This window comes from Pollachius pollachius (assembly GCF_949987615.1).
Source record: "Pollachius pollachius genome assembly, chromosome: 17".
NCBI lineage: Eukaryota > Metazoa > Chordata > Actinopteri > Gadiformes > Gadidae > Pollachius > Pollachius pollachius.
The window spans coordinates 8,442,397-8,470,039 of NC_136950.1; the positions used below are offsets into that span (position 1 = coordinate 8,442,397).

The 27,643-nt window shown below is 44.4% G+C and overlaps 2 protein-coding genes across 2 annotated transcripts in view; both read right to left on the minus strand.

Annotated features, from left to right (window-relative positions):
• Positions 1-1,770: 1,770 nt before the first annotated feature.
• On the minus strand, positions 1,771-19,568 carry tmx3b (thioredoxin related transmembrane protein 3b). The gene is made up of 16 exons (XM_079755255.1): positions 19,502-19,568; positions 19,166-19,223; positions 18,141-18,180; positions 17,848-17,971; positions 17,146-17,191; positions 15,280-15,360; positions 14,296-14,395; positions 13,852-13,929; positions 13,126-13,192; positions 8,254-8,352; positions 7,410-7,467; positions 7,210-7,263; positions 6,348-6,404; positions 4,605-4,734; positions 4,436-4,504; positions 1,771-3,787 (listed from the first exon to the last, which is right to left on the minus strand). The coding sequence occupies exons 1-16, from the start codon at positions 19,533-19,535 to the stop codon at positions 3,491-3,493; spliced, it is 1,392 nt and encodes a 463-aa protein (XP_079611381.1). The 5' UTR covers positions 19,536-19,568; the 3' UTR covers positions 1,771-3,490.
• Positions 19,569-20,705: 1,137 nt separating this feature from the next.
• pxdc1b (PX domain containing 1b) overlaps positions 20,706-27,643 on the minus strand; it is an 8,327-nt gene continuing 1,389 nt past the window's right edge. The window contains 4 exon segments of the mRNA XM_079754534.1: positions 20,706-21,984; positions 22,787-22,901; positions 24,032-24,149; positions 25,163-25,254. Coding sequence (XP_079610660.1) covers positions 21,864-21,984; positions 22,787-22,901; positions 24,032-24,149; positions 25,163-25,254 — 446 coding nt within the window. The 3' untranslated portion in view covers positions 20,706-21,863.

Here is a 27,643-nt window from a genome sequence, read left to right on the forward strand (position 1 = left end):
ACTGCCCACAATGTGTAAAATTCCCCTATAAGGATCATGTACACCCATTGTTTCATTGAAAGTATGCGTGGTAACTTAGCTGCCTGTATTTTCCCATGATCATGGTCTAAAATTAAATCAAATATTTGGTTGTCCTAAGTGTCCTAAAAATAAGTTATTGTTCATCACACACATGCACACACACGCACAAACACAAATCCTCTCTATCTACAAAATCTTCTATATTTGACCTCCATCTCTCTTACTCTAATTACTATCTCTTATGTTGCTTGTTATGCTCTTCCTTTTGGTCATCTGATAGAAGCTCTCTTAATGTGCATATGGCAATAGTAAAGGTAACTCTTTAATCGTATTATGGCGAATATCAAAAAGCAGAGGCGTGATATCCTTTCGGTGACTTTATTGTAACGTTCCAAGAGTACGCCAAGACCTAACTTAACCAAGAGCTTAACATTTACTAACCGCCTTCACGAACTCTCCTCACTAACTGTCTTCCTGTCTTCTTAACCGTCTTCTAACTGTCTTCTTAAAGCAAAGCATGATGGGAACACATCAGCATCCAATAGCAGTGGTATAAAACAATAGCCATGGCCTCAGGGCCTACAACAACCATAGCCCCGGCGCTACAGTATCCTTATCTGGCACAATCATATGAAGTTTAATCTATCCGTTTATAGTCAGTTGGTTTTCTGTTAACTTCATAGTTCAAACAAATCAGTTCTTTCTTTAAGAGTGATTCTTTTTTCTCATAAGCCTAACATTTTTGCTTTGAGTGAAACCGAATGCGTGGGTTTTCTGTGCTTTGGATGTTTTGACGTTAATACACAAAACCTCAGTAGCTCCACGGTTTCCTTCCAAAGGGACCGGGAGAAAGTGTGGAGAGACGTGAGGATAGAAAAGGACGGCCCATTACTGCTGACGCTGGGGTTGTTAGCGCGACGCCCCCACAGCCCTGCTCAGGAGCAACAAATCCATGAAAACAGCCCCACTTATAAGAATGAAGACTAAAGCAAACACATAGCACAATTAAGTAAAAAGTAGATGGTGCTTAAAGGGTCTGAGTTAGCTATAGTGTTTTTGTAATTAGTATAGACGTGTGTATCTTTATGACCGACATTTCATCTACCATAAAAGTAAACACTCCAAAACACCAACAGGGAACAAGTTCCTCTCTTGGATTAAGTGCAATAAAAAGACCTAAAAAATTTGTTCCATTCCCCCCCTGCCAGAAAATAAATCTGCATTATTCATCCTAACTATTGATGGATCCACCGAGGTGCACAGGCTCCATGGGTCTGTGATGAACAGACCCCAGCGCTTAGAGTGTCGGTCCCTGGGGACCCAGAGACCAAATGAACTTCTGCAATAATAAAGGGCTAATTATCTCTGTTGAAGCTTTGCATCACCAACCTGATCATGTCTGCCTCAACCTGGTCCACACCGCAGAACAGAGGCTTAGAACACAGGCCCACGCCTTCTGGCTGAGAGCCATAATCTTGTCTCAGTGGAACATGATATGAGATGAAATGTTCTAGTGCTGTGTTTGATCCTCCAGTGTCTGCGGCCCACCTGTAGGCATCCCGGAGCAAGATGCCCTCACCCACACCTGCTCCATCATGACCTGAACCTGAATTAAATCTAGGTATGGTTTGAAAAAGCTGCGAGATGGAAGGACTGAATGGTAATGGATGAAAGTATTCAGAGAAAGAGAGAACAGAGAACGCTTTGATGGGAGCGTGCATAATAAACCGGTCCACAAAATGACAAAAAGAGGACAATCTTTATTTCAAATTTTCAAACCAGTAGTAAAGTGTGTGTTGACAGCCTCAATTTCCGAGCAATATGGAGGACACCAGGCAGAGATACGGAGGCAACTACAGAGAGCGTAAGGGCACACCCAAACCAACAGCTTCACAGCAGGAGGAACAGATGGGCAGAAGGGGCGTTCACTGGTCAGTTTACAAACAAGGATAAATGTTTCAACTGCCCAGCAATGCTTTTTTCAAAAGGGTTAAAAAAGTTAGGATGTTTTTTCTTCTGATTTCACATAACATCCGGGCCAAAGCTGAGACATTCAATACCCATGTCCTCGAGTGGAACGCTCAATTTAAAAAAAATAATTAAAAGCACTCCCTGTGAATTAACCCAAACTTCAAAAACCCAACAGATCATAGTTGGGTTTCGAACTGTACGTTCAAAACATTACTGGGAGAGAAAGCACTACTTTCTAAAAAACTTTTTTTGCATGCTAAATTTAATGCGTGACTTGTGCCACGGATCGACGTAGCTCTACATGAAACGGTCATACCCCTGTGCACAACAATACCATGTGCACACTCGTTTTGTCTAACCTTTGACCTTTATCAAGACCAGATCTGACGAGGAATATTGACAATCTTTCATTTGAAATCGTAGAGACACACACACAGACATAATAGAATCGCAGTGCATTTTCCTTGTGGTTAATTCATCGATTTAATAAAGACAGTGATGGTTACCGCATTCCCCCAGAAGTCCTCCCCAGTCAGTTAAGGAATTAAGAATCGTACCCACAAAGTGTATTCTGAAAGTATCTCCTCTCCACCTCTCTTCGAGATAAGAATGGACAGGAAAAGCACAACTGCATCCTTAGAGGATCGATAATCTATTCTCAGAACATACAATAGAGAGGGAAAAAATGTGCTATTAATGGCAGATTTGCCTATGCTGGGCTTAGATTATTGTCTATAAATATCTTACAGTTCAAGACAGACCTGGAGAGACTTCAAGGTGGTTAACGCAAAAAGGTCAAGGAATTTGCATCTCGGATCTGAGTTAAAAGGCAAGAAAACCGTATGAATCAAACTGTGGCAAACTTATTAAAGAGTAGTACAGTATTTACAGAGCAGAGGTATACTCCAGGTCTCGAAAGTGAAAGTCTGAACGCAAAGGATCTCATGTCAACCTTGTTGATTCAATAATTGAGCACAAATTGGAGCTCTATAATTACGGAGTAAAACGCGTCGGTTTATTGCAATGATGGATTAAAGAAAAAGAAGGAAACATGGCAACATGTTCTGACATTCTCTGAACCTGGAAGTCTCCACCACTATGGTTAGCCTCAGGAACATGGAGCAACAGCAGGGGTTTGAGACATGGCCTCACACACACCATGAGCAATAAGCTAGCTTTTGAGGACCTCACATTTCCTCTCTTCTATTTGTGACCTGCTATTAGTCGTCTTTAAATCTAAGCTACGGGTTGGTAACAGATGTCAATTGTTGTTTTTCCGGGGGGCTTTCGGCTACTTTGGCGTGGGAGGGCGGGGAGATACAGTATATGAAAACAAACAAACAGAAACAACAGCAGGCTGATTTAGTCTCTGGCGTTCATGTCTCCGCGTTCCACCGACCAGAACCGCCCGTCCTCTCCCACCTGGCGGGTGACGCCCCCCCTTTTGGACAGACCACGCCCCCATTCCCGGCAAGCCCCGCCCCATCTCCGTCCCACATCAATCCGTCTTCTTTTGCTCGGGGGCCTTCTCCTCCTCCTCTTTGTCTTCCCCCTCCTCCCCTTCCTCCTCCTCTTCGTCGTTCTCGGGGCCCTCGATCTGGGCCGTCCGGCGTTGCTCTTCGTCTTCGTCATCCTCCTCCTCTTCGTCGGTGAAGCCCTCCCTCTTCATGAGCTCCATGTCGCCGGCGTCGGGGTCCGAGTCGGCGGTGCAGATGCCGTAGCACATGAGGCTGATGACGCCCAGCGGCAGGCCGAACAAGAAGCAGCCCAGCACCGGGGAGCTGCGGAACACCGACTGGGGGAGGGAAGGGATGCATGATGGGAGATGGAGTCCAAGGAGACAAGGGAAAAGGAGAGGGACGCAGAGAGCACAGAGTAATAGATGTAGAGATAGATGAAACGTCAACAGAGAATTCATGAAAGTGAGAAGAGATGAAAATAGGTTTAAGGAAGTGAAAAGGGGAAGAGATTTATGAAAGTGAGAGATGGAGGAAATAGAGAGAGCAATGGAGAGGAGAAGACGGGTTTCATTACTAGTATGTGAGCGTGGTGCGGAGACTCCCATTGTTCACCAGACTATTCAGTTCATAAGCTGCTAAAAGAAAAGCCGGACATAAAACATCCTAACGCTCCCGCTCTCCCACTTCTGGTGGATCAGCGCTTTCCATAATCACATCTTCCATCTTTGCTATCTGTAGTGGCTGTTATTCAGCAGGATGATCTGGGCTGAGCCCTGCCGCCCCGAGCACGTCTGGTCCTGTTAGCATTCACCTCACAGCTCCTACGAACACCCAGCTCCCCTCCGGACCACCAGACTGTCTGGTGGTCCGCAAGATGGTCGGGTTTGATCTCCAGATTGTCTGGTGGACCCCCACGCTGTCTAGTGGACCCCCAGACTGCCTAATGGACCCCCCCCCAGTCAGACGGTGTCTAGGATACGTACCATGATGGTGGCGCTGGCGTCGAACGCAATACGCTTCACCCTCTGGACGATCCCGTCCCCTCCGTACGCCTGCACAACCGCACAGACAGACGGACGGGTAAGTCAGTCAGTCAGACAGACAGACATGTGGGTCAGACTGATGGGGGGGGGGGGGGGGTTAGAGGCAGACCTGGACGGAGCCGTTGAGGACGCCGGTAATGAAGCTGACCAGATCCTCCAGGGTGTCCGTGGGTCCGTCTGGCAGGAAGTACTGCTCGTTGGATGTGTTGAGGATGATGACCGAGGGGACCTTCACCTCACTGTGGGGAGGGGGGGGGCACAACAGAGAACTGGTTAAACTCTGACACCCGGCTCTGACGAAAGACCGACACACACACACACACACACACACAAGAGAGGAGAAGAGTTTACTTAAGAGTGGAGAAGGAGAGAAAACGGGTTGAGGAGTTGGAAAGGAGAACAGACAAAGAAGGGAGGAGTTAAAGGGAAGGAGGGTGCAGATTCGAGGAGTAATGAGGAGGTGGATAGGGATGAGAGGAGTTCAATGGTATAGGAAAGGAGGAGACAGGAAGTGAACCAGTGGAGGCTTCTCCAGTGAGGAGAGGGAAGAAGATCCTCCTTAACATTGTTGAGAATAAAAAATGTAGATTGCCCAGACTACTACTGAATTAATGCCCTTAAATATGACTACTTTAATGCCTTTGTATTGTAATGTTTGTTTCCCTTGGGGAAGGGACATTAGCACCCCCTATCACCCATTGACAATTACTTCAGGGAGGACGTTCCTCCCTCAGCCCCACTTGTCTCCCATTCATTTCCCTGAAAGTGTTGGCGGCCGGTGAATAACATGGGGTTCAATGGGAGAGAGGAGGAAAGTCCTCCTCTGAGTGGGTGTGACTAGCTAAGGGACCTGGATCCCGCCTACGTCTGTTCATAGCGCATGGCTGCGCTATGAACCAATAAGCAGGAGCCCTGGCTGTGGAGCAGCCTGGAGGGAGGGGTTATCCCCTCAGGTCGAGGCTACGAGAACCAACCATGGACCTATTGGAACCAACGAACCCGCTCAGTCGTTTCCTCGTTTCCACCGAGCGGTGCGCTACTGTTCGTTGCGGTACAGTGCGGCTCTGTTATATTGGCGTTTCTGTAGCACACGGCCGGGCTGCGCAGCCCGCGGCCAGGCAGAAGTCCCTCAATCTTAATTGGCTTAACATCATGGCCAACATTCTGAAACATCCATTAACATCCACATTTGCCTCAGGCTTACAGCCCATGCAAATAGTTGTGAAACAATGTTCTTGTTGTTCTTTTAATTATTTAGTTACTCTGACCATTCTGTTTGATAGCATTCAGAGCATGATGCATTTTAAATGGCATCACTTTTGGTCTTGTGTCTTCATTTTTCTTAAAACAATTGTAGCTGAAAATAAACATTTTCAGCTACAATTCAGCTACAAACAGCCAAATTACAACCAATAGCTTCAGTCATTGAGGCCAATGCTAGGCCCAGATTTTTTTATTTAGTTTTACAAATCAAGAGTAGGCCTGATTTGACTAAATGGCTTTGCATCCTTTCCTTCTGCCCTTGTAGTCCAAGACATGCTGCCCACCAGCATTCAAAGTACAATGCTGCGCTGGTGGATTTGTATCAATTCACATAATTATCCCTCCCTGCTATTTTGTAGTTCCCCAAAAGACCCTGAAACAACTTGAGTCTCACATACTTATGACGCCATACACCACTAACAGGCCAATGGCAACCAAGCACGCAGTCCTTCCTCCCTCACTTTAAAAACCACCAGCCGCCGCTGAAGTGAACTATACGGTGGAGATAGAGGAGGTGATAGCGAGGCAGGGGAGTGTAGAGCGAGGAGGAGGAGGAGGAGGAGGAGGAGGAGGAGGGAGGATGACTGACCCCATGATAAGGCTGTTGATGTAGTCGCTTCCGTCCATGTGTCCAAACTGGAAGTCCCTGTTGGAACACAAGACCCCCAGACACCATCAGAGCTTCTGTATTCACATTCAACTGGGGTATTGGAGAGTGAGCATGTATAGGATCCGTCAGTTGGAGTATCCAGTACAGTACTTCATATGGATTTCAGGGGCACATTAATATGCAGTTTCAGACGCCATAGATCTCATCCTTCTTCTAGAACAAAAGATCTTCTGGAACATTCTACTAGTGTGAGGCACACATGAGGCTGTATAACATAAGTGGTCTAATGCCTACCAATTATTAACCATAAACGTTCTCTAACACACACACACACACACACACACTCTTTTAATTGCAAACGCACACATTATTTTATTTACACGCGCACACACACACTAACTAGAAAAAGCAGCCAGATTTTTCTAACACCTGTTCTTTAAGCAGCAGACTTTTTAATTTCACAATTACCAGTCACATTTGGCCCACAGCTTGTTTGTTTTACGGGATGTTTCGCAACACATACAAGTCCTTGCCTGCGGTGAATGTTATGCCGTTGGATGTTTGGCTCAGAGTTAAACAGGCAATCATACACCAACACCGCGGCAACCAGCCCAGGCTTTTTGATTGGCAGCTGAAAGTGCCTGCTATATTTGGCAGACATTTTGTGTGATTACCAACTGACTCAGAGACCGCAGAGGCAGACATGGCACAGACGTGTACACAACGTGTAAACGGTGTATTGCCATACAAACAACACAACAAACAATACCTTCTTTGAATAAACCGTAGAATAACATAAGAGCGGTTCGACATCTGACCTGCCAGAGTCTCCGTAGCGTACCTGTTAAAGTGTTGCCTGTAGTCTTTCGCAACCATCTGGATGAGCGACTTCAATCTGAAAAGATGGAAGACAAATGTCAAAGATTTTCTGTCAAAACAAAAATCATTTATTAAACAACGTGAGGGGCCTACTTGAACGGTTTTAAAAAGGCACTCCAACAGTTCTCTTTATTTTTGTTGTTTCCATGGCTGCCGACCTACCTGATGCACTCATCCGACGGATCCTTGTCATCAATGACGGCGATGGCCACCAATTTACCTGCAGGGAAGAGGGGAAGACAGGGATTAAAACATCACTCAAAAGGTGAGAGCGAGAAAGACACGTACAGAGAGAAGGTAAAAGAAAGCTGGGAGATTGATTCTACTTGGTGTATTATCAGTATAACTTCTGGTCCTCTGATAAATGTCCTCTTTCGTACCACTTTCCTGTCTCCATTCACTTTTTTGTCCAGAAAGACCAGAGAGTGAGACTGCCTCCTATTGGTCACCCAAAGGTATTACTCCCATGCGCAACATCGGTTTGCTATGATGCTCAGATATTAAATTCACCTCACAAACTCAGTGTAGTGTGTGAATTACAACATAAACTCAAAACAATACCAATAGTATTCGTTATTTTTCAGTATACTGCAGAACTGTAAGCTGTATGAATGTTGACATATGCTGACACATGGGTCGGTACATCCATAACAATGGATTTGTGATACATGTCAACCATATAATAAACAAAAAGCATCTACATGATAGTAACACTACTGAAGTAACTACCTTAATACCCATATTTTATCTTGTCTATATGCTCTTCTTTTCCTTCATGCTCCTGAAAAATTATGCATTATACCATTATAATTATTTTTATAAAATGTAGATAATAAAAAGAAAACAGATCAAACATCTAAATAAAAAAGAACCACATGACTGCACAATACAAAGTCCACTCCTCTCTGAACGTGCTCTCAAAATGGTAGCCTAACTGTCAAATGACCAACAGGGCCGTCAAGTGAGGGATGATGAAGTTTAGAGTGAAGGATGTAACTCTTCTTACCTGTTTCCCCCAGCTCATACAGAGTGAAGCCGTCAATCTGCAGGTAACCTTGGAAACGCTCTTTGTTTATCCAGGAAGACAGGCTGCCGTCCTCATACTCTGTGGTAGAGGGACATTAGGGTAAGAGGGAGAGACATTCTCTCTCCCCGTTTCAGACACCTGCTCAGACACATCATCATTGTTTGCGGAGTCTACAGCTGATTGGACAGGAAACTGGCTGGGTGCTGTCGCCCTGCTATCAGCCTTCACTCAAAGCACCACACACACAAATGTGTGGGTATATGTGTGTGTGTGCTACGGTGTTGGCTTGGATTTGAGGAGTTGGCTTGGCGTTTGACAGTCTCTCGCTCACAAACAGGATAGCCAGTTTAGAGGAAATAATATAGACTTCGAGATATCAGGGAAATAGTGTTTGACCAAGCATAAAGTCAGGCTGGAACAGGCTGTATTGTCAGTGACTTTCTCTGCCCAGTAAGCCACAGCTCCTCTGATCTCGAGATACAATCCCGCATCCTTTGGAGACAATTGTGGAAAACTGAAAAGTATTCTTTGTTTATGTGCTCAACCACACCAGAACCAGTGCCTCATTCATCTGCTGCATTAAAAACACACCGTCCATGTCAGCGGCATTCTGGGAGATGTTGTTTCCAGAGAGACAACACCACCACCATATGCTAATGAAGCGCCCAGCCGGTGGCTCTGAGGCCGGGCTGCAGCAGAGACATGGGCTGCGCTACGCTCTTCCCTCTGCCCCGAAGCCTTTTCACACTTTAATACTAATCGACGCCAGCCGTGGCCCGACAGCTCGTTATGACGCCTTACTTAGCTAACGAGGTCTTAGTGCCCTCGTTAGAGGAAGTACAAACAAGCGGGTGGCTCCGACACACTGGAAACTGAGCCGCATGAGGGAGACGCCACTAAGACCTGGAACAGTGCTGTGTCTATTACGATGACACACACACACACACACACACACACACACACACACGGGTCAGAGCATCATCAGTGTTGTCTGGACGGAGTTCAGGGGAGGCCAGCGTTGGTCTATCTGCCCGGCCGCTCTGACCCGGCCGCCAGACAGTTTGAGTGGAGAGCGGAGTTTAATCTACAATGAACAGGTTCACTGCCTGTCAGTGAACCTGGCCCGCATTCATCTGGACTGGCTTTTAAAAGGCTTGCAGGGTTCATAAGGGCTGGCTTCATAACTGCTGGGTTCAGTTTGTTTCACATCCGAATACAGTCCAGCGTGTTGATGTACCGAGCATGAAAAGGTCTACCACGGTCTTGCGTCTATCATGCGGTTGTGTTTAGCCTAATCATTTGTCTGCTGTGTCAACGTGTTAGGGGTAAAGTGTTTAACACGTCGATGTGTTTGGCGTGGCTGTGTGTTCGTGTGCATGTGCATGAGTGAGTTTGTGTGTGTGCCATAAAAGTGTTTTGAATGGCCTCAGATGCTAGATAATGCAGTGGCATTTGTTTAATTGTTTATATATGGTTCTCTTTCGATGTCCTTCTTTCTATTATTCACATCACAACACAACACTGTTATAACGGAGATAAATACAATGACATGACAACTGTGTCACACTTATTAAGCCAGACATGTAATACTGCCACAACTATGTGTATTATTGGGGAAAATAGAATTGCCATAATATAAATGATACAATTTTTCCAAACAGGAAACGGGCAGCATTGGCTGGGAGTGCCTCAGCAATACAAGTGAATCAGGCGGTTCGTACCGAATGCGTAAACCAACTCGCCAATCACCTAATGAATTTCAGTAACCGTGAGCAACTCCCGAAAGAGCTGAGCTCTTCCACTGTGGGATCTCTTCCTAATAGTGGACCAGGTTACCTCCAGAACCATCCGAAGTCATCGATCCACCGCAGAGGAAGAGAAAATAGCGCCGGCGTGAAATGTGATAGGCAGCAGGACTGGAGGCGATTTGGGTCACGACGGCAGTTTGTTCTGCATTTTTGTCATAACTTGGGAACTTGAGCACTTGGAGCTCATTAAACATGCATGAGGTCTGTGATCTGCAAATAACAACAAGGAAAGTGCTGCGGTGGTTTTGAAAGTGCCGTGAACGAAAACGGTCCAGACACGGCTGTTTGACTCCCGTTAAACCCCCGACACCCCGCAGTCTGGCTGCGGACGCCACAGTAGGCCAACCGCGGAGCGAGACGCCGACCCCATCGACCGGCTGCTTGATGACATGAGCATTCAAGGTCGCTTTGGATAACATTTTACATATTGACCGTTTTAGTTCATGCAAATCCAGCGTAGACAACCCCAGTTTACAGCCGGCTGTCGCTTCAAAACGGCCTGTATGCTCTGGTCAGACATCATCTAGCCAAGGGGTTGATTGCTCCAGAACCCAGACAGTCGGAACCCGACCCAGAGAGACAAGCCCCTGGTGACGTCTGGACTACAGGGCAAGGCTGGAGTTCAGGTGAAGTCTGGACTACAGGGGAAGGCTGGAGTTCAGGTGAAGTCTGGACTACGGTTGGAGTCTGGTTCCCAGTCGAAGTCTAGGAACAATACAGGTGAAGTCTGGATTACAGAGGAGGTCTGTGGACTACAGCTGAAGTCTAGATCACAGGTTGAGTCCAGGGACAAAGCGAAGTAGCAGATAAGGTGATTATAACTTTCTTCATCCTTTCCTAGTGGCTTCACTACATCTCCTGCGTCTTGGCGATAAAACCACTGGCATAAAGCAAGCCTTCACCTCCATCAACAACGAGCGCAAACAAGGGGAACGTGGACCCTGGCGGTCGCCATGACGATGGCGGCCATCGACGCCCGCGACTCCCTGGTCATGCGTGTGCTGGAGGACTCGCGGCAGAGCGGCCTGTTTGTGTTCCGCGTCCGCTGCTTCGACCGGCGCCTGCTTGCCTTCTGGCTCCGGAAGCCCGCCTTCCGCAACGGCCCGCTGGAGCAGACCGCCGTCTGGCCCCGCGTCCCGGACCCTGAGGCCAGGGCCCCAGGAGGCGGGGCGGGGGGGGTGGACTTTGTGCTGCGGGTGGTGAGCCGGGAGCCCGGCGTGCCAAACGGACAGTACTGGGCGCCGTTCGCGCTGGCACTCTGCCTGGACGCCCGGTCGCTACGCTACCGCCTGCCGGCGGACGCGACGTCGGGCCGCGACATCCAGCGCATCCTGGCGGAGCGCGGGGAGCTGCTTCTAATTCGCTGAGCGGGGGGGGGGAGGGGGTGGAGTCCTGGCTGGTCACATGACCAACCAGGTTGATGGGGTTGTTGGGGATGTGCGCCTAGTGAAGGGGCAGTCTAGGGGCTGGGGAGCTCCTACCGGCTGAAAGGGTCTGGGTTCAAACCCCAGTACCCCCGGCCTAACCTGGCAGGACAGCCCCAATGACCTGCTCTTTAAAGACACAAAGCTAGATTCCCTATAAGTCTCTTTGAACAGCAGCGTCTGCCAGTACACTACAGTCATGCTGTAGCATTTACACTGCAGTCCTCATACTGTAGCATTCATACTGTAGTCATCATACTGTAGCGTTCACACTGCAGTCCTCATACTGTAGCATTCATACTGTAATCATCATACTGTAGCGTTCACACTGCAGTCATCATACTGTAGCATTCATACTGTAGTCATCATACCGTAGCGTTCACACTGCAGTACTCATACTGTAGGACTCGTACTGTAGTGTTCATACTGCCACCAGCCTCTTTGTTCAGTGAAAGCCTGGTCATTCTGCCGGCTTTTACTGCCCAGAAAAATCCCTCAAACAAACACCAGCCACTGTGCGTCTCCGCCCAGAAACGACCACAACCACAACCTCACCAGCCGCCATACTGACAACCCCCAGGACCAGGCCTCTGGGCAGCCGGGGCCCTGTGGGGCCGGGGGGTTCAGGGCCCAGAGGGGAGGCTTGGATTGAAGACCCAGGCGAGAGATAGCAAGCCACGAGCCTCAGAGGAGCGGAGGAGAACAGGGGAGAAGAGGAGGAGATGAAAGCAGGGCCAGAAGAGGAAGGATAGCAGTGCTGGCCTCACAGTCCAACAAAAGGATTTTCCTTTACACATTTTTCTGCAAACTAGTGGCCAACAATTTCTTTGTAAAGGACATCTTTGTAACTCTAACACATTGGATAAATAGAAAAGTAAGGCAAACTATTTCTGTAAATATGATTTTAAACTGATTGTTTGTACAGGTAGCATGTGTATGTGTTGTTTGTATGTCTCTTGAGTCTACCTTAAAAACAGGAACAGCGACCAACCAGCGGTCAAAACCAGAGACGATAGCATCTTAGAGTGGATCAAATTGTCGGTGCACACTTTAGCACAAGATGTCACAGATATTGACAGGAATTATTCATTATGAATTACTATTAACTATTTTGCCTGATTGGGTGAGATGTGTTGCTGTATCACCACACACACGTTTAGAAGAAAGCTCCGCTGTATGCCCTGAAGTCAATAGGGAATCTTACTAGCAGCTCCCAAGTTGACCGTAACTACTGGTAGGAGAAGACATCCAGTTGATTTTGACACGTTTTGTTATGGCTTATCAAGATTCCACTGACCAATAAAAGCACATCATTGTGTGTACACTGACGTCAGACCTTGTTGAGCTATTTTATATCCACACCAGCCAACCGTTTGTTACAGTCCATAAAGTTAACCTATTCCATCACGCATCTGGGTGGAGTTCCCACTTATGATTTCACAAAATGCATCATGTTGATATGGCTTTTGATAACTGATCACACCTCGTGGTAAAATAGGTGCCCGTTAGACAGAAATACACCTTCTCTGTATCTAGGGTACAAATCCGAATGGACACGGATAAATGTAATAAATACATATCAAATAAATAAAATAAAATTGGGCCCTTTGAGTACTCACCATCGTACGTGAAGTAGGAGCCGTCTTTGAACACCGCCACAGAGGGAATCTCCGGTAGGGCCATCGACTGGTTTACAAAAAGTTAAATCCACAAACAAAATACATAGTTTGAACCCTGACTTTCCGTAACCTCGCCTGTACCCTTCCCGAATTCCACCCCACGCCTCAGGGGAGGGCCAAAGGCAGCAGGCCAGCTGCAATGAAGCAAACTTCCCGCCCGGGAAAAAAATAAAGCCGAGGCGGCAGGCCTTAATAACTGCCAGACATTTAAAGTGTCGCATTAGAGCTACAAGGGCTTCACAGAGATTTATTGAACTTGGAGACACTGTAAATCTCAGGGTCCAATAAGTCGCTGTTAAATTTCTGCTGGCTTTTACCACCCCTCCCCCCCGACTGTTCTAGTGGAGATCCACCCAAAGGGCAAGAACAGCGGTATTCCGCGCCTGATTGGTCGGCATCGTTAAAGTGACCAATGAGGGATGACATTGTGAGTGCATCTTGCTCTTATAATATCTTTCAAAGTACAACAGTATATATGGCGGAACTGAAACGGGGAAGGAATGCGATTGGCCACAGTGGGAGGGCCTAGGGTGTTTCAAGGCTTCTCTTGAGTCTTCCTGCTCTGCATAGGAAGGCTGATTTCTTTTGCTGAACCCTCCAGTGATTCACGATTTAATGCCAGCAGGACAACCTTTGATCAAATGATCCTGTTTTTTGGCCTCTTACCTCTGGCAAGGCCTCTTCGGAGGCGGAGAAGAAGTAGGTATACACGATGAGCTCTGTGGCCACGTCAATGTATTTCTCCTACAGTAACAAAAAATAACAACAAACACAGCCATCAGCACACAACTGCCAGCATTGCCAACACTCCAAAGGACAACCGTCAGAAAGAGCTCTCTGTAACTATTGGAAAGACTTCTCCGAATAGCCTTCTTGGAATCAATTCTTAGCCAGAGTTCTCAGCCAGAGTTCTCAGAATTATACAGAATTGTCAAAGAACTATTGGGAATGCTTGGAAAGTTTTTGGTTGGGCTGTTGAGGATTTCTGGGCATAGTCATGGCTTTCATTTAACTTTTTCCACTGGTTGGAAGTTCTTTGTCAGAGTCACTATAAAGGATCAGTCAGTCTGTCATTATGTCTTTCCAGGCCAAGGTGTGTGTGTTACGTACTTTTAGCGGGGATTCTCCGCCCACGTACACAAAGAGCACGTCGTGTCGTTTCAACATGTGTTCAAACATCTGCTTGCTGGGAAGCGGCCGCACGGCTGGCCTAGAGAAACACACACACACACACACACACACACACACACACACACACACACACACACACACACACACACACACACACACACACACACACACACACACACACACACACACACACACACACACACACACACACACATTCCATCTGCATTTGTCAAATTCAATATTTGAACCAAAGCGTGGCTTTTGTTGCTTGAAGCGTGACGGGCTGCAAACTCAGATAAAGGCCTGTGGCTCTATCTAGTGGCCAACACTCACAACTGCAGTGCCAGAGTAAAAACGGATATATGATTTTGATCAGGGTCCGGGCTATGGAGTGTAGTTTACAGACGGATAATCTAGGTGGATTAATTTATACAATGGCACCCACGAGAGGCCTGGATGCACACATTCAGCAGGTCCAGGCTGGGGAATAGTTGGCTCACATGGGGTGTAGGGCTTATACATAGTGACGTCCAATCGCACGACATCCTCCGTTCCAGAAGTAAAGGAGCATAGGGATGCGATTGGTGGCAATGGTGTTTGTACATTTTTTGTCATTATTGGGAGACATTGTTGTGAGACATGTCAAAATAAAGTTTTGAATGGTCTAGGTAAATATATGTATATAATTAGGATTTCGTATTACGATGACTCTCGAGTCATCACATAATGGTGCGGGGTAGCGCCATGATGCATTGTGATGTACAAGACCTGCTGCACAAACACAGAGCCGGCTCACGTGAAGACAGGCCAATGACACACGGACGATTCTCACAATCATGTAACATTTAAAGGACACTGATGTCTGTTTCTATCTAAATACATGCTCATAATCCAGCTAATATTATATGGGCATTGGCACTCATGCTCAGCACGACACACACCAGAGACCAACACGTGACTCACCCTGATACCCTGTTGGTGAACTCAACAATGTCATCTTTTGTCCGGGGTCCCTTGTAGTTATAGGCAAGCTCCCCCTTTAGTCTAAGAGACGAGAGAGCGAGAGAGATAGAGACACAGACGGATGAGGGCAGATCGATGGCAACATGTCATCTTCACATTAGCATAGTATTTCATATTAATACATATCTATATATTAGTAAGTCATACTAATATATTATACATACATATATATACATATATATATATACATATACATATATATATATATATATATATATATATATATATATATATATATCTCAACTCCTTCAGAAAGCTGTGAAAACACTACCTCCAACTGGCCTTAAGTAATAACAATACATTCCCAGTGGAGAGGTGTTCAAGAACCCTCCGTCTCCACAGAGTGAATCCCAGGAGGCCTTGCTGAGTGCCCAGAAGACCCAGGTTGTCATGAACTCCACATCAAACACTGAGAAGTCCCCAGGAGCAGATTGTCACTTATTATCACCTACCTGCGTTGGCATGCTTCCTATCAGCCTAATTCACACCAACCATTAATATTATTATAAACATTAATATTATTAATAATAAGACGTTATTACAATAATTTGATTTTTTATTTAGTTATTTTCTAAATACTAAGACACATTACACAAGACCTGAAATATAAGAGTGAAAACAATATTGGGACTACTCTAGTCTCACAAATCATTTTTTGGATTAATAATTCAGTCTCCTGTCTCAAGTCTCATGGCAGAATAGCTCAAATCTTGGTGAACAGGGCGTTCTTTCGCTTCATATTTGTTTCAACCAATCATGTTGCTGAAGACGGGGATCTGTAAGCACGTACTTGACAAACTCGGCCAACACTAGTAGACTGTGATAAAGTGTCTGCAATGGTAGAAATCACTTTCGGGAAAAAACTTCATCCCATCGTGCAAACAAGCTTTCTCCGTAGAATATCTCCGTAAGAAAACATGAAACAAGCCACAACCCTGCCCCTTGAGGGTTTTGTTTCCGGCTCTGTGCCTGTTTCTCCCCCCAGAAGTTCTGCTATACTGTGGAAGGACTGCTTAATCCCAGAACAGGCCGACCCAAGCTTTGATACACACCTGGCATTAACAGGTTTTTATAAACCCCCCGCATTAACCAAGTGTTGATACTTCTTTACAGCAGCCTGAAAGCCTGATACAATTTGGCAGACACAGAAAAAAAATCAAAAGCAAGTTGAATTGGATGTTTTCAGATACGCATGGGAGTTCGGCCATCTTGTTGAGGGATGCCCACTGGTAGACTGTAGTAGCTACCAGTAGTAGTGGTTTGGTCTAAGACAAACGAATGCGAGTATTGCATCACAAGGTCCCCAGTACACTGGCGAGTGCGCGCTCTACCGTCACTACATAGCACATCGCCGTCTCCAAAACAACTACACCAGGGACACAGAGTAGCTCTCTGCCAAAATAGCCGGCATGCAGTGGGGGCTCATGGGAATTGTAGTTTATTTGTGGAAATGCTCGGTGTGGTGTAATCGGTGTGGTGTAATACTCTCTTGACAGAAGCTGAGATGGCAGCAAAGAAAAATGTCATGATAAAAATGTATTGCATATAAATATATGCAATACATTCTGAACCGATTGAATGACCTCAAAGCATAATATCTACAAAAATATTATTGAAAAAGTTTGAGAATGTTGGTGTCTTCTCTATATAAGAATGGTATATGATTTGTCAGTAGTTTTAAAGGTAGGCTTCATCAGGAGGGATCTGTTTATTGACACAGAACAGCTTCATATACCATCTCTACCTATGTGGTTATGTGTGTAAAAGTGTGTGGATTTAGTGCTTAAGTGTTGATGTTATACTCACAGCTTGATCGTGGGGTATCCACGAACCCCGAACTCAGAAGACATGCCTGCAAAATATTTAAATCAGGTGTCATCATTCAAACTATTTTAGTCGATGAACAATCTATAAAATGACATCATGCATACTGAATGGGCCTTCATTGACCCCACATTTGTCTTCAATAATAGACATTGGGTTTTCGCATTCAGACCCATTTTGTTAAGCAGTAAAACCTGTAAAAGACATCAGTACTCTTGAGTTTAGCACTAAAAACGGTGGTATACAGCAGTACTGATATGTTAAGCAGTAAAACCTATGGTATACACCATTACTCTGATGTGTTAACCAATAAAACCTGTAAAAAACATCTGTACTATGATGTGTTCAGCAATAAAACCTGTAATACAGCAGTGGTGTGACATACAGCAGTACTCCATTTAGCAGTAAAACCTGTGGTATACAGCAGAACTGTGTTTTTAGCAGCGCTGGCCCAATGATACTTTTACAGTGAAACCCTGGGCGCGGTCACAAAGTAGGTTACATGCACCTCTCCCAAAAATGAAGTCGGCTCAACAGTCGACATACACACACAGATATTTAAAGAGCTCTTTAAGGGAGGTTAATGTAACGTAATTTACTTTGGAGGAGGTTTGCGTATACTATGTGTGAAGCATCCCCTTGACGTTAGTGTCAGATATCATTTAGGCTCCAGGGGGGTCTCACCAGAGTAGGCCGTGGCGTCCATCTTGCCCACGCGGACCGGTGAACCGGAGGCCTTGAGCTCAGCTCCCACATCGGCCCAGACGGGCTCCAGCTTCTTACAGTAGCCGCACCATGGCGCGTAGAACTGGACACACACACACACAGAGATATTTAAAGAGCTCTTTAAGGGAGGTTAATGTAACGTAATTTACTTTGGATTATAATAACACAAATGACATACTGTAAGGATTTCAAAGTGTGTGTGTGTGTGTGTGTGTGTGTGTGTGTGTGTGTGTGTGTGTGTAAACACTCACATCGACCAGCCAGATATCATTCATGCGGGTGTCTTTAAAGCTGTCGGAAAATGGATGGATGGTTGAGGAAAGAGGTTTTGCAGAGCAATATAGTCAAATACGATTGTTGATTTGAAAGCTGATTAAAGTACATCCGACACACAACATGGAAATAGCCCGGAACCATCGGCTTTTACTGAATGAATGAGAGCTGATTGTTGTTCTAAGAACAGATTGGAGGGTGAGATAAGATACGATAATAGAAACTGTATTAATCCCAGGCGGGACATTACAGCAGCAGAAAGAAGAGGACAGAAGTAGACATTTGTAAATATCTTGCATTTAAATGAAGAGTAAAAACTATTAGTAAAACTTATATTCTGTATAAACTATAATATTCACAACTATATATATATATATATATGCACAATCTGAGTATGAGCAATGTAAATGTCAATGCAAAGATAAATCAGTCAACAGTACAGTTAGGCATTGTTGAAACTATCCCACATTACTGAGTGGCAGTTACTGCCAAGGGGCCCCACCCACACAATGGTTCAAAAAAGTGCCCATGTTTAAATATCGAGAAGAAAACAATTCTTGTTTATTGCCATTTTTCCACCAAATCACCCATGTGTCAGGTTTACTCATCATACTCAGCGAAATATTTATGAAGTAGGAAGCGACCCATGAAACAACATCAAACTACCAGTCAGCGTGTTGTTATTAACCCAGGGGCGGTCACCACAAGTCTGCTATTCAACCATAAGTCAAGTGACACAATGAACCTAAAAGTAAACCATAACATCCACATCCACATTAAATTATATTTGTATAATGCCGGTCTAAAATGGAGCAGCTCGTCCGAGTCAAGAATAAAATGCTGATTAAGTAGCCTACTCTGTGGGCTGAATCGTATCTCTCTAGTTGGAGGATGGACACCATCTCTAAAAGATGCCGTGGACACCAAAAAAAGCCACACACAGGAAACTGCAATATAACCACAAGACTAGGCGGTAGGCTGTAGAAAAGAGAGCATCACTTACGTCTGATCCAGGTCTTCGACCAACGCCAGCACCGCTGAACTCAGCAGGGCGACGACGGCTGCAGAGAGCGACGGCATGAAGCACGGGTTATGGGTTAGTGCAATTAACGCTATCGTAATGCCAATGTACAATTGATGGCAAGTCTGCAAGCCTTTTTGTTGAAAGACCCTAGTGGTGGAAGCATTACAAGCTGACACGATGTCGTCTATGCGGTCTGTTTGATTATTAACCATGTTGACACCCCAAGAAAGCGCTAATTTCAAGGACGCTCTGGTCGTTACGTTAACGGAACATATAGTGGTTAATCCGATCATAAAATGTCAAAAGTGTAGATACCTCCACAAAGAAGAGAAGCTGTGACTTGAGCCATCGCTGCAAGGAGGTAACAGAGAGCAGGAAATACAGTCGCTGAATTCAATGGTGCTGGGCATGCGCAGTGTGACGCAGCATCCTGGCCGCTTGGGACGCACAGATGTGTTTGAAAGAGATGTTCATGATAGCCGCTGTTTGAGGGCAAATATTTGTATTTGACGTTTTTGAATGGATAATGGATCGTTATGCTAAACATATGACATAAGATAAGAACCTTATTTTAATATCAGATATAAAGACAAGGCTTTCATTAAGTCCGTTGACAGGGGGGCTTAGTGCTGAAATAAGCTTATGTATTTAAAGGTAATCTAGAATGCATTTAAATTGCTTACATTTCATCGAGCTAACGTTTCCTGGTTGGGGAATTGTTTTAATATTTCTGAGAAGATATATCTTTGACCACAAGATGCCGCTCTCCCCTAACCCTAACCGTGACCGACACTCACTCAATCATTTCACCGCCAAAATCATCACCCCAGCATCCTCATCAAATAGTGTTCTACATTTCTCTAACACAGATACACACACACACACACACACACACACACACACACACACACACACACACACACACACACACACACACACACACACACACACACACACACACTCTTGTGTAATATTGCTAAATTAAGAGTCATGATAACAATCAAGTTGTCACATTTTACATTATAACCCTCTATTTCGCAACACCAGTTTTGAAACAGAAAAGTTAATTCTCCATTCGGTTTGTTATCTCCTCCTCCGGTTAATGGAGGATTTGTACAAAGAAAACGAAATGATAGTTTGAAACATGGCGAAAGAGCATGAGAGAACAGCAGGAAACTTAAAGCTCTTCCAAGTCTACTGTCCATTTATTCACGAAGCAAAGTGACAAACACTGTTCTGGTGGTTTGAAAGAATTAGCCTAGGAGATGAGATTCACAATCATTCATTACAAACTAAAAGTTCCTAAACTAAAGTATGACCTAGTTGTTAGTTCCTTGCAGACACAGTACAAGGTTTTTCTGTTTCGGTATATTTCAGTCTGAGCGTGAAGCCCCTGCTGTGTCCCTGCCGAGCTACGAGAAAAGAGAAGAGTCTGAAAGAGCACTGAAGAACAACCTCCTTTTGTGGTTCACAATAACACAGAATAATTGGATGGATGTTTTCCCAAGATAAACACAAGACTTATTACAACACAATAACAGGACAAAACTTTATGCAAAACTTTTATTTTTTACTTTTCTTTCTTTTGTAAAAGTATTGCTTCAAAATTAAGATGATTCCATTCTTTGTTTATTTCCAAATACTGGTAAGACCTTGTCTCTGGTTAGATCTAGTCTAAGTTAAATACAATATTAAGATATTGGTTTAGTAAAAAACAACTTAAATATGCATCATGGACATGTTAAAGGGTCAAAACCTTCTCACAGCTTATAGTGGTAATTTTAGAGTCTGTATTAACATTAAAAGCAGAACTCTGTTCCTATATAACAATATATATTTATATATATAAGCTATAGTTGGGTAGACATGTTATTCCCCAAATGTAAAATTAAAATAAAACAAATCGTTTTTAATCGTGTGGTCCATAAGGCCGATGCAACGTTTTATAGAAATATATGAAATAAAATTTGAATGGCCATGGCCAGCATGTATTTAACATAAAATATCTGCTCATGTCTGTTTCTTTGCTGCTGAAGACCCAAGCCATGTTTTCCTGGTGGCTTTCTAACACCACATTCACAAAAACACAAAGATACAAACCAGAACAAAAAAATGGAAAATGCTAGCAGTTGAAGTTAAAGGCTGAGCTGACAGAGGTTCTTTGAAGCTGTTACCACAGCGTTGCAAACCAGCGTTATAAAGAAAGATTCACAATACTGAATAACAACACTTGAGACGCACCAAGTTAAGATGCTGTTGGAGCAGTTTGTCAGGGGAACATTATGTCCCAGTGGAAGTTGGGGAAGAGTTTATCAGGTTTTGGGGTTAAAGTCTTTTGTGGTGAAAAGTTTGTGGAGAAAACCTATTGTCATTCTCAACACGATCTCCATCCAACTGTCCTCGACGCGGAGAGAGTTTAACCAGAGGCACGTGGTGACATTATAGACCAACCAATAAACGATAACGCATGTATGTGTGTTCAGTCTCGTTGGTCAAATCACAGCCACAACCGAGACCGTGTTGACGGACTCAAGTCGGGACCAGGCGGCTGCCACAGCCTTCGTGTTCCGCTGAGACGGAGGCTTCGGCGTCTGGTTTGGCATGGTGAGGTGCTAGCAGGGGAGCTAGCGTGAGCCAAGCTAACAGCCAAAGGTAGTGTCTCTCCTGCAGCGGCGCCTCACTCCAGGATGTCGGTCTCGAACGGGACCAGGTGGTAGTAGGACAGGTTAGTGACGTAGGCCTCTGTGTCCTCGTTGCACGGCAGAGGGTCCGGGGGAAGGTAGCCTCCGTCGTCGTACCTGGGAGCGGGACACACCAGGCGTGTTGATATTTATTTTTTTATATTTATTTTTATTCAAAATGTCAAAATGATTTTATTTTGGAGATAGATGTTGTTATGAAGTAGGAAGGGGTGGAAGGGCATCTTACTCAAGGATGCCGACAGGTAGCAGTTATAGGTGATAGAAATGGGAAATTCTATCCCTTGAGAAATGAAAGAATGTTATATTTTTTGTACAAAAGCGTTTGTTTCCTCTTAACTCCGTATACACCCAGGCGAGGAAGGAAGAGGTGTACAGAGACACTTCCTGTGGGGTGTGTGCGTTTGTGTGTGAAAGGAAGTTCAAATATGTATTCAAGGAATTCCACACACAAACATCCAATCGGGTAGTACAAAGAGCACTCTTCCAGATGATGATGAAATATCCATGAAGCCGAACACCGAGGCTGTACAGAGCATCTGGCATCGTTGTGTATTGTCTGGATCATACTGGAAGAGTAAGCCTGGCTTCTGAAAGTGCTAGCACTAAATATATTAAACAGCTTACTTTGTTGGTTGTTTTAGCATCCTATCTTCTAAAAATGACCCCGATGAGCGTAATGTTTTTATTAATTATAAAAATAATCCATTTAGGATGAAGAGGAGGGCAGATCTACTAATGCTGCCATACAATAAACAAACCTAGTAATTGTCTGTCTCTAGCCCTACAGTAAAACATTTGCTCTGGCACCCCTGAGAGTTCCCTAACCTCCCCAGTTGGACTCTCTGGACAGAAGCGTCTGCTGCTAAACGACCAGATGTAAACGTGAAGGAGAACTCACGCGTGTTCCTCTGAGTCGGTGGAGGAGGGCCTCTCTTTGTCCACTGGTGACAGGCGCTCGTCAAACACGATGGTCTCGGTGTTGGCCAGACAGAACCCATTGGATCGCATGATCTCTGGAGCGGGCGGAGATCATGAAGACGTAATGTTAGGTTAGGCTATAAATGTCCCTATCAAAGCCTAATATCCCAATCCCGTTTTGCACCGAATCAATGCAGTATGCAGAAAACAAATCAAAAAATTGAATTGAGTTAGTCAGTTATTTTACAGCCTATTACTGCAAAGGCCTCTTAACCTCCTCTAGGTTTATGTGGGGGGTGGAGTACTGAGTACATATCTTTCAGGGTGAAAGAGTGGTCCAACCCGTCTTCTCTGACTTGTGCGATTGTGTCATTAGTTTACGTGTGGTTGTGTCACAATCTTCTGAAGAAATTAGCCGACCTTGAGGGTGAAAAGTCCAGTTCTGTTGGCCTGTTGTCATGGTGACTGGCCTGACCCCTGGGTGGGGATATTACGGACGTGTTTTTCTAACCCCCCACAGGACGCAGATACCGGTCCCGCCCATTGTAAACCAAGTAGCCATGTTAAGGTTTGTCCCCAACTAATACCAATACTGTTTTAACCTGGTCTTATAGCTCCACTATGTTCATTATCCCATTAGCCACCTCTACAGGCTTGAGTTGCAGACTACCGTCTTTCAACGGTCATCTGAAAATGTCCACAATTCTAAACGATATTAAGACTTATGTTATTGACTACAGAAACCTTAAGTTAATCCTGCAAGCAAGTCTTCCAGCCCGGTAAAACCTGAATGTTGTAACATGATGATTTGTCAATGATGAAACCAAAAAATTGTTTCAGAATAGGCATGGGACGAGTGCTGCAGACAAGATTTTCCCAAGGTGCGGGGAGGGCAAAAGTGGACCAGAATGAAAAACATAGTGCCAGTTTAAGCTTGCAGATCTGTACCTATGTTCTGAGACTGCCTTTAACATCAAAGGGTTGCTTTCTTCTTGTTTGTTGTCTCACATGTATGCTTGCACTGGAACCATAAGGCACTGAAACCTTAATGCACTGGAACCTTAACGCACTGGAACCTTAATGCACTGGAACCTTAACGCACTGTAACCTTAATGCACTGGAACCTTAACGCACTGGAACCTTAATGCACTGTAACCTTAATGCACTGGAACCTTAACGCACTGGAACCTTAACGCACTGGAACCTTAATGCAATGATGATGTACCTGATATGTTGAGAGGGCTTTGGAAGCAGGGCTGGATTCTGTGGACCTTATCGTTCCTTAGCACCTGGTCCAGGGGCGAGCGCTCGAAGAACGTCAGCATGACCTCTGACCTGGAGAACTAGATAGAGAGCGATATATCTATAAATAAATATTTTATATAGCGTATAATATACAGTCACGTAGAGCAGTGGTTCACAACCTTTCAAGGCGTATAAGACAACAACCCAAATTTCAAGGACTGCCCAGTTCAGTCCATAGGGAACGGTTATTTAAATCATCATAGCAAGGAAATGTTGTAAGCCCTTTCTGCAATATTTCACACACAGCAGACTGCCAAAAGAAGTATCACATGAATACAAGCTAATAAAAAAATCTGTATTTACAACTAAACTAAAAATGACAAAGTACAAATGAACAACTGTCAGCCTTCGCCCGTCCTTAATGTAGAATAGAGTTGGTAATCAACACTAACAGTGCCGTGTCATCACTATATTTTGGCTGGGAAGACACATTCCGTCCTGGCCTCATAAACTTGTTGACGAAGCGTTAAGTGTGGAGAAACGCGGTGTGACCATGCAGCTGTGGCTGCGGCGGATCATGGATTCCTCTTATTGTCTGCAGACTCTCAACGCAATACCATCTTCCTACTGTGGTCAAGTTACAAGGAAAAATGCTGGCCTCGGGCTGTAGAAATGACTGTTCACTACTTGGAGGCCGCCTTTATCCACAAGCGACTAACAGGGAGTAAGAAGGAGGTACAGTAAGGCGGTGGACATTTTTAATTGGACCCAGTACCTTGTGGTTGGGCGTCACCATTACTGCATAACCAAAAAACGATATATTCAACTAAATCTACTACTAGAAGATCTCCTATACTCTACTGTATTATACTCTTCTCTACTGTATTATACTGTACTCAACTGGGATCTACTCTGCTCTACTTTGCTCTACTTTACTTAACTTTGTTCATCTGTATTCTAATCCTGAACTCTACTATATTACACTGTACTCTACTGTGTTCTACTGTGACTTCCAAGGCATGTTGTGGTTATTCTCTCTACTCTACTCTATTCTACTGTTTTCTACTGTACTCTGCAATATTACACTGTACTCTACTTTGTTCTACTGTACCTTCCAGGGCAGATTGATGGCGTTCTTAAGAAGTCTCTCCACTTCGTTCAGCTTCAGCTCAATGTCACTGGCTTCTCTGATCTTCACCATCCCTGAAAACATAACATCAAATACATTTATATTTTTCATTTAAATACTGGTTTACTTAATTGTATTCCAGTGGCGCCGCTCTGAAAAAGTGCCACTGTGGAGACTGTTTACAGCTTACCAGCCTTCAATTTTAATCCTTTTTAAATCGCAGGATAAATAAAAACGACTTTAAGTATCCACCTTTAATTATAACATTCACTCGAAACGGTTAGTTACACAGACAACGGTGGTGGGATATTCTGAAATATAAAATCTGGTGGTATAAAAACATTTGCTAACCGTGGCTCCATATTTCTCTATGGTATGTGGAAGACCAAAACAGAGCACCTAAAGCAGCTTTAGAACAAGTGTACCAATATGTGGTGTACAATGACTTAATCCCCTACATGGTTTCAAGGTGTTGGGGGATAACCGTAATAACATACCACGGTAATAACATCTTCATAGAGCTCACATTCAAAGCTATATTTAGGGCAGGTTTTCTCCATCCATTAAGAGATACAAGGGGATTAGTTCAGGAGAAGGCACGCGTCAGTACATTGTATTTGACCATAAGGCAACGTTCATGTCTAACACAACAAAATCTTTGTCACAACAAGCTGACAATGAAATGTGGTAAAGATTCCGACCTCACACAAGCGTAAATTGCATAGGGTTTGACAGAAGGTGAAATGGATATTTTCATGGTGGCATATTTGTTTAAAGGTTTTTGAGAGAGAGAGAGAGAGAGAGAACTCTGTATGTTACAAAGCATATTGATTGGTGCAATAATGCAATATCTATATAGAAATCACATTTAAAATAGTGAATAACAGATTAAATTGAATTGGTGTAAGGGTTAGGGCTCTTAGATCTTAGGCTTTCTTCAGCGGCGATTCATTTATCTCTGACAACAAACGCACACATGGCCAGATCAACCACAGAGAAGCTGTTGTTTGGTGACATCGTGGCACACAGTTTTCCACATCCCGCGGTGATGACGTCATACCCCCTTAAGGTATGATTTCATCGGATGGGAAAGAATGACTTGGGCTATTTTATCACCAACATCTCCAGCGCTATTGCTCACACATTCTGGGGGGGGGGGGGGCAGTAATAGCATTTTCATTAGCATTAGCCATTGTAATGTAATAGTAATAGTAGTAGTGATATAATAATAATGAGCCTTTCCTATCTCATCTGTGTTGACATTCTAACGCGTAATGTAGCTAGATGTGTACAGGAAATATATATATAGTGTGAAGAAAACCTCTCCATATAAATCACAACAACTTCCAACATCCGTTGTTGTCTTCCTAGGTTCCCCCTGACGTGTATTTTCTCCACTTCCGTCTGGTGCAAACCTGCTGTCCACTTCCTGCCGTGGGGAAGGAAGCCGGTGTACCAGCGTACTTCCTGTGAGGACGTTTCTTTGTGACGCCATTATCTGGTCAATGTCTTCTTTCATAAATCATAAACCACCAGAAGAACAGATGGCTTCCCTTATTTTTTTATACTCCAGAAAACACATGCATTTATTTATTTCATAAGTTGCACATGTGCCCAAGGCCACAGATCTCATTACAACTTAGGAGGGGAACACAGATATGGGCATTTTCAAGAGTATTCTCTGGTAGGGACGTCAATAACATAACCAACGTGTATCAAATGAGCTGATGTAACAAACGGTCAGACCACTATATGGGGGGTATCACTATATGGGGGGTAATGAGTGAAAGAGTGAGTGAATTACTTCAAAGGTGGACTCAACTTCTATTAAACATATTTTTTCAATAACATAATATATTCAGAAAGAATTTATATTGGGGCGAGTGGAACAACTTCATGTTTCTCAGAAGTTGGATGGGACTCATCCCCTCTGCCCTCGAGATCTGCACACGCGCTCTTTTTCTATCTCTTTCCAGTGTTGCAAAACACTGCATCATACAACTGTTTTGCAGTCATTTTCAGACACTTTGAGTCCAAAGCAATTCAGAGTATTTTGACATTAGGAGCAGGTAAAGATTAGGGCATCTTGCTCAGGGTTACAGGTAGACATAGGTGATCAAACCCAGAACCTTTCACCTCGGAGAGAAACAACCACTATCTTTAGCAATCCTACTTCCAACCAGTCCAAAATAACAAGCATTGGATTCCAGCGTAAAATCCAACATTTCCCCTGAAAGTCAGCATTTTAAGTTTCATGTCTGAGACCAAAGTTAATCCTGGACACTAGCTGGAGGTAAAGAGGAACTAAAAAGGACATGAGTCATCTTCAGTGTGTTTATCAGCCGACCCACTCAGTCATCCTCTTCTGTGTCAGTGACATTAAACACAAGATCTGATAGGGATTACATTATTTTTCCATCACACCCCTGTCAGGGGCTTGTTCACCGGGAGGCCAGACAAAAA